General features: G+C 37.2%; 2 protein-coding genes across 2 annotated transcripts in view; one reads left to right on the top strand and one right to left on the bottom strand.

The window, feature by feature from the left end:
- Positions 1–15,938, bottom strand: part of Trpc5 (transient receptor potential cation channel subfamily C member 5) — a 134,596-nt gene that overhangs the window by 91,128 nt on the left and 27,530 nt on the right. Inside the window, exon 2 of the mRNA XM_026396796.1 lies at positions 12,901–13,422. Within this exon, the coding sequence (XP_026252581.1) occupies positions 12,901–13,422 (522 nt within the window). The remainder of the gene's footprint in view (positions 1–12,900; positions 13,423–15,938) is intronic.
- Positions 4,562–4,885, top strand: Trpc5os (TRPC5 opposite strand). The gene has a single exon (XM_026396792.1). The coding sequence runs from the start codon at positions 4,562–4,564 to the stop codon at positions 4,883–4,885; it is 324 nt and encodes a 107-aa protein (XP_026252577.1).

The following is a 15,938-nucleotide window of genomic DNA, read 5'->3' as shown; positions in this document are numbered from 1 at the left end:
ATCCTTACATGTTTTAGAATCCCTTTGTCTAAAGTGCTTTTTGAGAGTGGTTTTGATCTTATTTATTCATTAGCCTCCCCTATATCCCTCTATCTTCAAAGCCTTTTGAGGCAGAGACCAGTAGCATGTTTATGGCTACTCCCTCTAGTGAGAATTTGACTCTGAAGCACCAGGAGATTGTGGGAAATTTCATTCTATATTTCCCACCCAGGTACCAGCAGGTATCAACTAATTTAAGGTAAGAAAAACAAGCCCTTCACCCTCAAGTTTCCAACACATCATGCTAGCCTATTTCAGCTACCCAAAGTTACATTAATTTGTCCTTTTCCTTAGTAGAGGTCCTCTCCTTAGAGCCTAGAGTCCTTCTGCCTTAGAGCCAAGCCTTATTTTCAATCTGTGCCCAGAATTAGCAAATGCCACAGGGAAGAAAAAGATGCCTCTATCAGCTCACTCTCTGAAATTTTAGAACAGTTTGTCTTTGTTTTCATACCTTAATGATATCCTTAAATCTATTAGTTTTGCAATTTACCATTGGGCATGTTTTTAGATGTTTCAGGAGCACTCACATCTTATTTGAAAGTGGAAGTCCAGAAATCATTTTATAGGCATAGCCTTGACCCTCTCATCCATCTTGGCTGTATCACAGGTGAATGGTTAATGAGTATTTAGGCCTGTTCAGTAGGTTAGGTGAAGGGCAGATAAAATCCCTGTCACAAGATGATGAGGATTCCATAGGGGACTGATCCAGGTTTCTCTGTTCCCCTGCCTTAGTCAAACTCAACTTAGAATTCAGCTTGCTTCTAGGGATAGCAAGTAAGATTAACATTCTCAGTTCTGTTCCTGTTTAGGAGAATGAGATGTCAGGTCTGGCCCTACCAAGTTGCTACTGCAGGTACCTTATTTGTACCCCCTGATATAGGACTTCAGAAGTTAGACCTGTGCTGACTTCCAGCTATGCATCTTTACTTACCATGTGCAAGTTACTTAATCCCTCTGATCCTCAATTTTTCCATCCACAACTTCATAGTTATTTTATTATGAAGATTAAATATACTAATATATAAAAGTGAGTTTCATAATCCTTGATAATATTTTCCATTAAAATGAACATACATTATAGTAACTAATTAGGGGTATGTCATCTCATTTGATATATATTTTTGAGGCTGGGGATTGTGGTTGGTTACTCTTTTTGGGGGTAGTGAAAATTATATAAGGAAATGCATGAATCTTAAGAGTGCCAGCTAATGATTTTTGACAAATGCATATTCCTGTGTAACCTACAATTATATCTAAAATATGATTATTACATCACTCTAGGATGTTCTCTTATGTCCCTACATCTCCTAGATGTAAACACTATTCATGTTTTTTGCACCATAGATTATTTTGCATTTTATGTAGCTGTTTTGATACCAGGTATTGAACTCAGGGGCACTTGACCACCGAGCCATATCCCCAGCCCTTTTTTGTATTTTATTTAGAGACAGGGTCTCACTGAGTTGTTTAATGCCTCACTGAGTTGCTGAGGCAGGTTTTGAACTTGGGATCCTCCTATCTTCTGGGATTACAGGTGTATGCCACCTTGTCTGGCCCCTTCTTTTTATTGATGATTAGTGTTATATTATATAAATATACCACCGTTTTTTCCCCCTTCCCATCTTCTTGGAAACCAGTTTGGTGTTTTACTTAAAGTTCTATAACCATTCTTGTAAAAATCTCTTTGTAAATTTTTATTTCTCTTGTGTAAATACCTACAAGTGGAATTGCTGGGCTATAGGTGCATGCTTAGCTTTTTTTAAGAATCCGACAGGTGTTTTCCTAAAGAGGTATACCATTTTATACTTCCATCACGAGTGTGTGAGAGTTCTGGCTGATCTATATGTTTGTCAACATTTGGTATTGTCGTTCTTTGATTTTAGCTAGTTTAGTGAGTACATTGTGGTATCTTATTGTGATATTAATTTGTATTTCCCTATGACTAATTATACTTAGTACATTTTCATGTTGTTGTTAGCTATTCATTTTTATTTCTTTGTGAAATGTCTGTTTAAGTCTTTCCCCATTTTTAAAATTGGATTGTTATAATTTTATTGTTTAGTTGTAGGGATTCTTTATATATTCTGGGTAAAAGTTTTTTTTTTTTTTTGCCAGATACATGCTTTGTGAATATTTTCCCTCTGTTTATGCTTTTCCTGTTCATTTTATCAACTATGAATTCTGATGGGCTAGCTCATTATTTCACTCACTGCTATCCCCATGTATGGCTGAAGCTTGATGGTATTTACTGAATGAATGAGCTAAAGGTTGTGCCTCTCTCCCTCCCTTCCTTCTCTTATTTCAGGGTACTCACTAATTATTTACTATGTGGTAGGCAATTTTCTGTGCCTTGGGTATTGAGCACAAAACAAAACAGACAAGATTCCTAATCTCATGGCACTTACATTTTAGTCTATCTATGTGAGGGTAGGGTGAGAGGCAGAAAAGCAAATAAACAAGAAAATAAGAGCTAGCCTTAGGTGTCATAATACAAAAATTATATATTTTGCAGAAAATGGTAGGATTTTGGACAAAAACATTGGAATGCTCTGACAGAATTTATGCTAATTGGAAATAATTTACAGCTGAGTGGTCAAACTAGGCTCTGTGCAGACCAGTTAAACTCCATGTGCAAATTATAGACCATCTGGCTGATCATTTACTGTACTATAGTAAACATCCAAAGAGCATAGTGAGATGAAGGTGAAGCCTTTGCCTTTCTAGGACCCACTCTGGTCATAACTTCTGGAAATTGGGTAATAACAGACTTGGCAGTATCCTAAAGGAGTGAGATGGATGGTTTCTACCTAAGACTCTCTGCTAGGAAAAGCCTGACTGAGGCTGGAGAAAGAAAATCAACCTAATTTACAGGATTAGTATCACAAAATTTAACATATAGATATGCTGAAGGAAAAAGTGGCCACACTGATCACAGCCACACTGATCAGCCATAGGCTGAAGATATATGCTTTCAGAACTGGAAAATTATGAACTGGACTATTACAGGAAAAACAATTTGGTGAATGGAGATATGAAAAGAAATCAATAGAAATAATTTAACTATTTATGTAGGACACACAGCAGCTCATCATAATGTAAAGACAGAATTATCTATTTGTATGAGAGAGGAGACAATCTGCCCCCCCCCCAAAAATAATGTAGACCACACAACCTTGGATTCTAGTTTAGTTTCCTTTCAGTTTAATGTAATGGGTAAGACAAACCTCAGTTCAATTTAATGGGTTAAGAGAACCTTAGAGCATATGGACATAAATGTACTAGGTAAGTTGAGAGAAGTGGTGAAAAATACTATGAATCAAACAAGTGAGCAGGCAATATGAGATATGTTATATTGCTAAACATTTATTGTATCTTCAACAAAATCATTTAAAGAGGAATGGGAGTGATAAGGCAGACAGACACAGAAGGTAGATTATATTGGGCCAGTCCATAGATCTTTAAATAAAGAGTATTGACTGGGCTGGGGGATATAGCTCAGTTGGCAGAGTGATTGCTTCACATGCACAAGGCCCTGGGTTCAATCCCCAGCATGACACACACACACAGAGTATTGCCTTACAGAAGTATATGCTTGCTGTGGGAGAGGGAGTATGCAGAGTCCACCAGACATATAGATGAAAATAGTGCAATCATGGCTTTAGACAAAGTTGGAAGAATTAGCTGCTAGATATGGAAAATCGGCAGTAACGGGAAACAACAAGAAACTAACGTTATACCTTCAGTTCTCCAAAATTTCACAAAAGTCAGAGAATATGGGAATTTCTTTTACCATGCACTCCCCACTAGGATGCAGGGCAACTGGAAATTTTAATGAATGTATAATTAAAAATACAGAAAATACTTAGTAGCTCCAAATATAAATAGCAATGATGCAAAGGTGCGAATAAAGACAGAGTTAATTGAAAGACCCTGAGTGGATGTATCCTTCCTCAACAGAGATACTCAGGAGAGAGAGACAAAGTACCTATGCTCACTTTATTTTCAAATCTCCTAAGAAGACATAAAAACCATGAGAAATTACATGGGCAAAGAGGTAGTAGATAGTCTTTAGATTATCACAAAAGGAGAACAATATCTAGAGATCCTCTTTTAACCCTATGGATAACTCTTGATAAGGGTATCCTGTAGCTAGGACCTATAGGATGGATAAAGTGTCAATCATACTAATTTTTATATTTCTCTTTTCTATCATTAGATCTGCTTTGCTGCTTTTTAAAATCTTGCCTGTGACTATCTATCTGATGGTCATTATATCAGCAGTTCACTACTGGTACAAACAAGAGTACAATAAATACATTTTGTTGGAGATTTCATCAACATTATCAAAACATCCTGTGGTACTATTGACTTCATTCTATACTTGACCACCATCAGAATCATATCAATATCCTAATTTATCATCTAAGCAAACCAGAGAACTCTTACTAGCCCCACAGGATTCATTGTCATCGAGAGTCCATTTGCTACAGTTTTTAGTAATATTTTATCTGTTAAGAAGAGCATGGAGTCTGGGTCAATTCCTATGCTAGTTGGTGGACTTGTTGAGTGTGTAGCCCAGTTAATAAGAATAGCTGAGGAGCTCTTACTATCTATTTCACAAGAACAACAAGTTCCTTGTGAAGAACGAAATGATAGAACAGAACAGATTGGTGCAGATGCATCTCCTCCTGAAGAACCTTCACTACCAGATCTCGGTGATCTCTCTGACTTGGAATCAATACTTTCACTACAAGAAGATGAAGACCTAATCTTTGATATAGATCAAGCCATGATAGATGTAGATGAGCTATGTGAAGACGTACTCTCTGATATAAACAATGGTTGAAGAAGTGAATAAGACCCAGTTTGCCCTCACCAACATGTGAGAACTGATCACTGATCTTTTTTTTTTTTTTTTTTTTCGCCAAATACATCCTGATTTTTCTGGACATTAGCAATATTTTTCTTCTAGTTCTGCATATTTTTATTATTAAGATCTTATAGAACAAGTAAGATTTGGTTTCCTTCCAGAAGGAAAAGACTGATCTCATCTTTGTTTTTAGTCAAAAATCTTTGACTTTAGCAGTGTGGTTTTTCCTTTACTTGTATTTGTTCTATTAGGCTTCTTGAAGATAACAGCAAATAATAACAAAGAAGAGAATCTCTTCAACCTAACAATGGACTGAAGCACATATCAACTATCTCACATCTTGGGACCCGATTTTATTGTTCTACAATTAATGGAAATTAAAAGGGGAATATCCCCTAGGATGGTATTTCAATTAGATTATAATTGTTTATTGTCATTATGACTATTGGTCAAAACAGTTTTGTTGTTTAATAGTTTTAAACTAATAAAGTTTTCATTCACAAATCAAAGAACCTGTGGTCATCTTAAAGTACCTGGTAGTGAATTTCAAGGTTACTAAACTAGCATGAACACACCCCATATAACAGAAGGTAGTAGCATATAATCAGAGAGAATGTTGTACCAAGAGTCTGAAGTTCTACTTTTGGCTTGTCAGATGATCTGTAACAAATCTCTGAACATAGCCCTTTGTCATTTATAAAATAATAACTAACAATTTTTGGCTTACCTTCAATGCTAATAAGGAACAAATCAAACAATATTGTTTCAAAGTCTGGTGTGTCTGACAATGGGATGGAATATATGAAATCAGAACTTTTTAGGAGTATCTGAAAAATGTATGCATAAGAATGCCTGAAAGTCTATTTTGCATGCAAATATCATCCAATAGTTTTACATCTGTACAGAGATTAGCACTTCCTTATTCTACATCATGTCAAAGTTACAGTTTGGAATCAGCTTTTGTTTCATTCTTTGGAGCTTATTTTTTCACTAAATTAAATTCTTTTGGGGAGTCTATTTCAATTCTAGTAGGAATAATAATGAGGATAAAACAATGGTGAAAAATCCCTTCATGAAATAATAAATTATATTCCATTTAAGGCTAAGATTTTGTTCCTGAGGGGGTTATATTATATAACTCTGAACATTATTAACCCACCATGATCCAACTAGATTTTTAAAATTATTTTTCAATAAAGGGATTCTACTCCCTCCAGTCCACATTTAAAGGTTGTTTTTCTTCTGTCTATATAAATACTCAGAAAACTTAAAAACCAACCAACCAACCAACTAAACAAACAACAGAAAAATCTCTAATAAAAGTAAATATAGCTCCTGTTTCCTCAAATTATTTGGGAGTTATTTTTACTGACATATACAAATATCCATTGGTCTCAAACGTCCCATTTCTTAAGGGTAATAAAGAATCCTTGAAGGCAATCACCATTATACCCCTGAAGAACCAAACTACACTTCAGTGAGGTAAGGAAAACCACTGATCTCTTTATACCTTGTCACAGTTTTATCTTAAAGGCCTTATAAAAATGAGGAAAAATATCTTGAGGTATTATTTAATACAACGATGGTGTAAAGTGGACTAGGGGCCCCCAGTTATAAAACATGACTTTAGTATTTTAGATTCCTATAATAAAAGATTTCATTAACAAAATCTGTGATTGGAAGCACATGCCTGTCAATACTGACCATTTTTAAATACCTTTATTTTATTTATTTATTTTTAAATGTGGTCCTGAGAATCGAACTCATGCCTCACACATGCTAGGCAAGCACTTTACCACTGAGCCACAACCTTAGCCCCCTGATCATTTTTTTAAAAATATATTTAGTTGTCAATGAATCTTTCTTTCTTTATTTATTTAAATATGGTGCTGATGATCAAACCCACTGCCTCACATGCTAGGCAAGTGCTCCACCATTGAGCTACAATCCCAGCCTAATACTGACCATTTTTAATACTTTTATTCTTACTTGAGCTTTGGAACACGTTGGCTTTCCCTGAAACTATATCTTCTGAATTTTTAATGTTGACAATCCCTTAACTACCAGTTTTGGAAATCAACTGTGTTGCATCTCATTTTTAGAGAAAAATATTGTCTGATTTTTATGGAATATGCTTTCTTAACTCAAATTTTAAGAGTCATGTTGTCTGAAATCTAAGATGTGAATGAACTTATTTTGGGTCCTTTATCCTGGTGCAGGAGTTCCTGAAGCACCTCCCTCACAACACCTCCACCCATTGAGAAACTACCCATTTATTTTGAGTATTTTTTCACTTCTCCCATTTGGTATCAAAGTATGTCATCAGGATGTCACTAAAGAGTGGAGCAGTGGTACATCTGCTCTGTCCTTTTCCTAATAGAGACTGAGGAAGTATTCCAACTTTCCTTAAAGATAGAACCTCATGATCCAACTGGTAACAATCATGCAATCAAGTAAAAAAAGGACAGTGTTTCTCTTTTAGCACTGTTGTTCCATTCCCATTTAGAGGTCATTTCTGTGAACAATTATGGGCCTGGGAAATAATCCTAGTTCACTCCTTCACCATCTTTATCAGGGAATAAAGGCCTTTTTATTTATTTTTTCACCAGCACAACAGGTGCTTTTTTTTTTTTTTAAGAGAGAGAGAGAGAGAGAGAGAGAGAGAGAGAGAGAGAGAGAATTTTAATATTTATGTTTTTAGTTTTCGGCGGACACAACATCTTTGTTGGTATGTGGTGCTGAGGATTGAACCCAGGCTGCACGCATGCCAGGCGAGCTCGCTACTGCTTGAGCCACATCCCCAGCCCCACAACAGGTGTTTTTAAAATTTATTTTTGTCAATATTTTCTACAAACATGGACTATATCTTATTCTAATTAGGATTGTGGTTGTACGTGATGTTGAGATTCACTGTGCTGTATTCATATATGCATTTATAAAAGTGATGTCAGATTCTTTCCACTGTTTTTCCTATCTTAAAAAATGTCTTAAATATGTTCAGGGGGCTGGGGTTGTGGCTCAGTGGTAGAGTGCTTGTCTAGCATATATGAGACACTGGGCTAGATCCTCAGCCCCACATAAAAATAAATAAATAAAATAAAGGTGTTGTGTCCATCTACAGCTATTTTTTAAACATGTTTACGGGGCTCCTAACACATAACTTTCAAACTGAATGGGGTTTCACCAGATCCCAGGGTGTGACCCATTTAAGACATCAATGGTTTTCTCTTTGTTGAGTTAACACACATAAACTATATAGCTCCAGGAATTGAGGAATTTTGTTAGTTGCCTAGTTCCATCACACACATACAAAGAGAGTTTATACTGGAAAAATGGATAGTCAAGTGTACTGCATAATATGATAAAATAAATGATCAAGATCATGACCTTTTAAATTAATGTTCATGTCCTTAAGAGCTATATGTACATTACACTTCTTCAAAGACTAGACTATGGATAGTTTTTGAACAGTCTGCTTCTTCAGATCAGGGACTTTTAAGAATGAAACTCTCACAGAAAACTGAATTTTTGGAAGCTCAGTAACTAAGGATTGTATTTCTTACCAAGCACATTAAAGTTAAAAATTAAAAAAATACCCCCCAAGCAAGAATATTGCTGATTTGTTCAAGGAAGTGAGAATATTCAGACTCAACTAGACATATGGATTGAATAGTGAGAAATCCAAAACTGAACACATTTGAGACTTAATGGCACCACAGATTTAAAAAAAAAAAACACTGTAATTCACAGACTTGGAAGAATTACAGAGTTTTTAGTGAATGTGAAGTTGCAATTCAGAAGGAATTTATAGTTTGATGAATATAAGTCATGTTTTATATTCCCCAAGCAATGCCTTTAAAATACCAACCTTAAGATATATCTGATATCCCAAGCCTAATATGTTCATCATCAGGCTTAGTTTGAAGAAAAACTAATCTAAAAGTGATCAATAGCTATTACTAAGATAAATATCTTGGAAAGTTTGGAGCAAAATATATGTCTCAAAATAATTCTAAAGTATTTGGCTATGGTCATATTTGGGTTTATGTGGCCCATGAAAGTTTATTGTTCTTTTCTTGGGGAGGGTAACAGGGATTGAACTCAGGGTTACTCAACCACTGAGCCACATCCCTATCCCTATGTTGTATTTTATTTAGAGACAGGGTCTCACTGACTTGCTTAGCACCTCACTTTTGCTGAGGCTGGCTTTGAACTTGCTATCCTCCTGCCTCAGCCTCCTGAGCCACTGGGATTACAGGTGTGTGCCAGAATGCTCAGCAAATTTAGGTATCTTCAGAAATAAATTCTAGCAATGATGATTGTACAATGTAAATGCACTTAATGCTGCTAAGATGTAAAAGTGGTCAAAATGGCAAATTTAATATAATGTATATTTTCCCACAGTAAAAATGTGACTCCTTCCACTTTAATGTACATACAAATGGCTCCCAGAAAAAATTATTGGAATCTCTGCTGCAGAATTAAGAAAGCAAAAAGAAATATAACTCCTTGGTACATTCAGGTATAATGACAGCTGAAAAATGTACTCTATGAGCACACAGTAACATAAAGACATTCTTTAATAACAATAATAAGAGAAATTATGAAGTAAGGAACATAGGCAAATTTCAGGGCAGTAAAAGAACTAAAACAAAGAGGAAAAATGATGAAAAGTTCATGAGATTTGAAGGGCTATTAATGTAGAAACCAAGGATGATTCCATGGTCATATCTCAAACTGATCCCCATGAGAGTGAGAAAGTCAACAGAGTGGAGCAGTAACTAAAACTGGCAATGGAAGATTATATGATTGGGTTATTTGTTTTCTTATTGTTTAATTTTTTGAGTTCTTTGTATACAATAAGAAAACAAATAACCCAATCAACAAATGGGCCAAAGACCTGAACAGACACTTCTCAGAGGAGGACATACAATCAATCAATAAGTACATGAAAAAATGCTCACCATCTCTAGCAGTCAGAGAAATGCAAATCAAAACCACCCTAAGATACCATCTCACTCCAGTAAGATTGGCAGCCATTAGGAAGTCAAACAACAACAAGTGCTGGCGAGGATGTGGAGAAAAGGGTACTCTTGTACATTGCTGGTGGGACTGAAAATTGGTGCGGCCAATATGGAAAGCAGTATGGAGATTCCTGGGAAAGTTGGGAATGGAACCACCATTTGACCCAGCTATTGCCCTTCTTGGACTATTCCCTGAAGACCTTAAAAGAGCGTACTACAGGGATACTGCCACATCGATGTTCATAGCAGCACAATTCACAATTGCTAGACTGTGGAACCAACCCAGATGCCCCTCAATAGATGAATGGATAAAAAAAGTGGCATTTATACACAATGGAGTACTACGTAGCACTAAGAAATGACAAAATCATGGAATTTGCAGGGAAATGGATGGCATTAGAGCAGATTATGCGAAGTGAAGCTAGACAATCCCTAAAAAACAAATGCCAAATGTCTTCTTTGATATAATGAGAGCAACTAAGAACAGAGCAGGGAGGAAGAGCAGGAGGAAAAGATTAACATTAAACAGAGTCATGAGGTGGGAGGGAAAGGGAGACAAAAGGGAAATTGCATGGAAATGGAGGGAGACCCTCATTGTTATACAAAATTACATATAAGAGGTTGTGAGGGGAATGGGAAAATAAACAAGGAGAGAAATGAATTACAGTAGATGGGGTAGAGAGAGAGAAGATGGGAGGGGAGGGGGGATAGTAGGGGATAGGAAAGGTAGCAGAATACAACAGTTACTAATATGGCATTATGTAAAAATGTGGATGTGTAACCGATGTGATTCTGTAATCTTTGTAATGTTTTGAATAACCAATAAAAAAAAAGATTATATGAGGGGCTGGGCTGTAGTTCAGTGGTAGAGTGCTTGCCTAGGACAGGTGAGGCCCTGGGTTTGATCCTCAGCACCACATAAAAATAAATAAACAACAACAAACAAATAAAATAAAGGTTAAGTTCTTTTAAATAAGATTATATGAGCAGGAGGGTTCAAGTAATAAATAGCTGGGGGCTGGGGATGTGGCTCAAGCAGTAGTGCGCTCACCTGGCATGCGTGCGGCCAGGGTTCGATCCTCAGCACCACATACCAACAAAGATGTTGTGTCCGACAAAAACTAAAAAATAAATATTAAAAATTTCTCTCTCTCTCTTTCTCAAAAAAATTAAAAAATAAATAGCTGGAAGATGATCTAACAATACAAAATTAATGACATTGCTGCAGAAACATTGACAATAAATGATTTGTCAGTTTTCAGGGGTGGATGGAGCCTAAAACTGTCAAGTTTAGCTCCTATTCAGTGGAGTGCAAATTGAAAAATTTAGTCATATTCTGCAATATCTACTTTAAAATTATTCTGTTCCCATTAACCATTCTGTCACTTAGAAACAATTCATGTTCTAAAAATACCTTTGATATTTTCTCACAGTATTGTAGCAATTTATGTAAAGTGAAAAAAACACTGAAGCTGTAATATACATCATTAATGGAAATAGTAAAGATGCCAAAGTGTAGAAAAATCAATTAGACCTTGCAGTACAGCACTTAACACAATAACTGATAGTATGTATCAGCAGAGCCAATGAGAGAAATGGATAAGAGAAGATGGACTTTGGCTATATCTGTTATTTTAATGCACAGAATCAGACCATATATTAAGGGTCTTCCATGTGTAACAATGAAAACAAATAGCAGCTAATATTTATGGAATCCCTAATGTATGCCCACTGTTGTGTTATACATAAGCACATTGCCTATTTTATTTAATCTTTAAATTTCTCCAGGGAGGTAAGTGTTCCTGTTATTATCCACACTTTTGAGAAGAGAAAAGTAAGATTAAGAAAACTCACTCAATTAAAGCAAAACAACAGCAAAAATAGGATAAAGAGAGTTAGGGGTAAGCCTATCCTTTTCCCACCTCCCCTCCCTGGGATAACCCTTTCAGTCTCCATGTTGCTGCTTTGTCATTTTTGATTATCTTCAAAGTTGCCCCTGACACTTGTTTTTGTCCCATTTAGAAGGCATAGTTTTATAGTTTGTTTGTTTGTTTTAGCACCTGGGATTGAACCCAGGGGTGCTTAACGACTGAGCCCTTTTAATTTTTTTATTTATAAACAGGATCTCCCTAAATTGCTTAGGGCTTTGCTAACTTGCTAAGGCTGGCTCTGAATTTGTGATCCGCCTGCCTTGGCCTCCAGAGTCACTGGGATTTCAGATACTGAGATTTTCCTCAGAACCTGGATCCATGAAGGGATGGTATCGCTATTTGTCCTTCAACTGGCAGGAACCTACTGTTTGAATCAGATAACAGATAGCAATGGAAACAATATGGGAATGGATAATAAAGCACTACCTGGGACTGGGGTTGTACCTCAGTGGAAAAATGCTCACCTAATGTTATGAGGCCCTGGGTTCTCCAATACCAAAAGAAAGAAAGAGAAAAAAAGGAAGGAAGGAAGGAAGGGAAGGAAGGAAAGAAGGAAGGAAAGAAGGAAAAACAAAAAGTTCTTCATATGTCATGCATTGAACACTAGTTTTCTCATTTATTTCATAAGTATAGCAATCTTATCAAAGGTCTTTTAGCTATAATCTAGACTTCATGATATGGTCTATAATAGGTGCCAGTCAGGTAACAGAAATGAGGTGCAGGTATGGGTGTATATGCATAATTTGGATCATTTAATCTTCACTGCTAGCTTGTATGCTCCAAAAAGGCAGGGCTGGGGACTGTGTTCTGAATGAATGAATGCTTTCCCATCAAAGAACCAGATAGCTACTTTTTCTGATTATGAAGAAATATATAGAGGCTATCTGTGTCTTGGCTAAATGAACCTATTTGTGAAGCCATCCCAACCATTCATCTGTTAGAAGTCCAAGTGGTATGAAAATCCTCACTCTTGCTTTGCTTCTCCAGACTCTGTAGGTCTTAAGCTTCCCTGAAAGCAGAGATGATCTAAGCTTACCTCTTTCTGGTGGTATTTGATCGCCACCTTCAGCTTGGCCAGGTCATGGTACTTCTGAGGATCAAGCTCTTCACTGTGGTCATCTCGATGGTTGAGGATGATCTCCAGTTCACGGGAGCTACGAGCTTGGTCCAGCAGATCTTTGGCAAAGAGTTTGCACTGCTGGGAGAGCTCTTCATACTCTGCCTTGAACTCATTCTCCACCTTGCTGAGCTCCTTGAGCTCCCAGCCCAGACGGAAGGCAGTAAGGATGGGGTCCTCACTTGATAAGGCAATGAGTGAGGGACTTGCCAGAGCCTTATAAATGTTCAGTCTGGAGCGGGAATGGCGCAGGCTATCTACCTCTGAACTGGACACACATTCCACACAGTTGCAGCGGATCTGGTGGGGCCGAGGGATCGTGACCCGTTTTTGGACAAGCAATTTGATGATTTCATAGTTGTTGGTGTGGGCAGCCAGCATAATGGGAGTGATGTCTGGTGTGAACTCAGAGAACTGGGTGTCCATCATCAGTGTGGGGACCTAGATATGAGAAAGGAGAAGCATAGAAGGGCAGGATTAAAGTTTGTAGAGAGAAGGAGCATAGGGCCCATCAAATGGCAATTTAGAAACTGGAGTTTCTTGTCACCTCTTACCATTCTCTTGTCACTTGTCTTTACCAGAGTAGCTAATGTCTGTGGAATGCTTACTGTGTGACAAGGCACTGTTCTAAGCACTTTACATGGATTTACACATTTAATATCACAACAACCTTCTGAGGTAAGCTGAGGAGTTGAGGCTCAGAGAAGTTAAATAACATATATGGCCAGGAATGGTGGCACACACCTATAATCCCAATGACTTAGAAAGCTGGGGAAGGAGGATCACAAATTCAAAGTCAGCCTCAGCAACTTACCCTAAGCAACTTAGTAAGACCCTGTCTCAAAATAAAAACAAAAAGGCTGAGGATGTGGCTCAGTGATTAAGCACCCCTCGGTTCAATCCCTAGTAGTAAGTAAGTAAATAAATAAATATTTGTTTATATGTATATTATATTTTATTTATTCTTGAATCTATATATATTTATATATACATATATGTGTGTATATGTATCTATATCTATATCAATATCTAAAGTTACATAGTTTTAGTAGCTGAGCCAATATTTAAACCCAGGGTGTATGACTTTAGAGTTTGGTTCTTAAATTATGTTATTACAATATGCCAAGATCTGTCTAACATAGAATAGGGGAAACAGAAATTGTTCCTGGCTTTCTGGAGCTATGTTGGGTAGATCAGACTTACATAACATTGGTAACAGTACATAATAGTATGTGGTCAGTTCCAAATGAGCTGTATAAACTTGTTTGGAAGGGTAAAGACAATAATCTTAAAGACTGCAACTAAATCAAGCTTTGGTGGCTGAAGAGAAGCCTCTTCCAACTTCCTCTAGGTCCTAGGAAGCTCAAGAGAATTCATCATTGTCAGGAAGAAGTACTTGGTAAATGAGGACGTTTAGACTTGGGTGGTGGGGTTACTAATAGCTAAAGGACCTTTGATAAGACTGCTATATTTATGATATATTATTTGGTATAAGTAGTAGTTAGAGGTGAGAGGTATAGAGTTTTTTAAGGCTATTCAGATGCACTTCTTGGGAAGCATGTGGAACATGACCAATGAACTTAAATTATTTTTTTCAACTTTAAAATGTCTCTTTGGGCCAGGCACAGTGGCACATGCCTGTAATCCCAGTGTCTCAGGAGGCTGATTCAGGAGGATCACCAGTTCAAAATCAGCCTCAGCAACTTAGTGATGCCCTGTCTCAAAATACATAAATAAAAAAGACTGGGAATGTAGATCAAAGATAAAGCACCTGGGTTCAATCCTCAGTACCAAAAATTGTGTCTTTTGAAACCCAGTCTGTTTTCAGTCCAGTAAAGAAACTGAGACAGATCATTAGCCTTGCAGAAGAGTCTAGTGTGGTAGGATCTGAGCTAGAGTATGGGGAAGACTAGGTCAGAGGAAGCTTTATGGAAGAGTGGAGCTAAGTATTCAAAGCATAGATAGGAGTCAGATTATTGGGAAAAATTGATATTATATAATACTTAAGGGAAAATGAAACAGTTCCAATGATTCCATTTTATAGGGAAGAACAGAGCATGGAAATTGAGATACTCACAAAATATTCCTATATTGTTTTAATCAATAGTTTCTTTCTTTTTACTTTCAAAACTTCTTAAAAATAAAAAAACAACCTACAGTTACTGGCAACCTGACAAAAGAATGAGTTACTGTTTCTCATCATTTTTGCCTTCCTCCCACCTTTCATGAGGGATTCCCAAACAGGGAAGTGGCCAGAAGACAGGGAGTGGGAGAAAGGTGGAGGAGGAGGAGTTTGCAAGAAACCTGCTTCCTCTGGAATGGTTGCATCAGCCTCTGAATAGTTGAAAGCTGGCTGCACATTGGTCATCAATTGCTAGGATGGAGCAGTGAGTAAACATTGTTAAACATTTAGAAGGAACAGCTACAAACAAAGCAGCAGGAAGTGAGCAACTTGGCTCATAAAGTAAATTGGACACAGGAAAGAATAATCTCAGAAATAAACATAAGCCTACAGGCTAAAGAAGAAGTAGGTCTGAGTGAGCCTGGAAATGAACATAAACAGAATCAGAATAAAGCCTAGAGTTGGGAGAGATGGTAAGTGAGCAATTTGTCACAGTCTGCCCAGGGAGAAAAGAGCTCCTAGCTGGGAAATCTGCCCTTTATTTGGATAGGGGCGGTTTTTTTCAATCTCTGTCACCTCTAAAGGTGTTGGAGGAGGGTGTGTCTGGATCTCCCTTCTAGATTGCCTTTTATCCTCCAGTCAGTGTTGTCATTCCTGGGTTGCCATACTGTTCTCATTCACTGCTCCCTGTGTGTATAACCAGGTGGGGGCCCCTGTTTCTTACCCTATTTCCCTGTCAGTCAAGGGCCATTGTAAGCTCCTACTCCTAACTTTGAGACCATCTCTTGCTGCCTATCCAAATATTGTGGGCACTAGGTTTCATCCCAATCACTTT

The sequence above is a fragment of the Urocitellus parryii genome, chromosome X (genome assembly GCF_045843805.1).
Source record: "Urocitellus parryii isolate mUroPar1 chromosome X, mUroPar1.hap1, whole genome shotgun sequence".
NCBI lineage: Eukaryota > Metazoa > Chordata > Mammalia > Rodentia > Sciuridae > Urocitellus > Urocitellus parryii.
Note: the sequence above shows the minus strand (reverse complement) of the source record. Positions and strands in the feature narration are given on the sequence as shown.

What these genes read in the sequence shown, in the direction of transcription:
- Trpc5os (XM_026396792.1), top strand. Translation starts at nt 4,562, where the DNA reads ATGGAGTCTGGGTCAATTCCTATGCTAGTTGGTGGACTTGTTGAGTGT.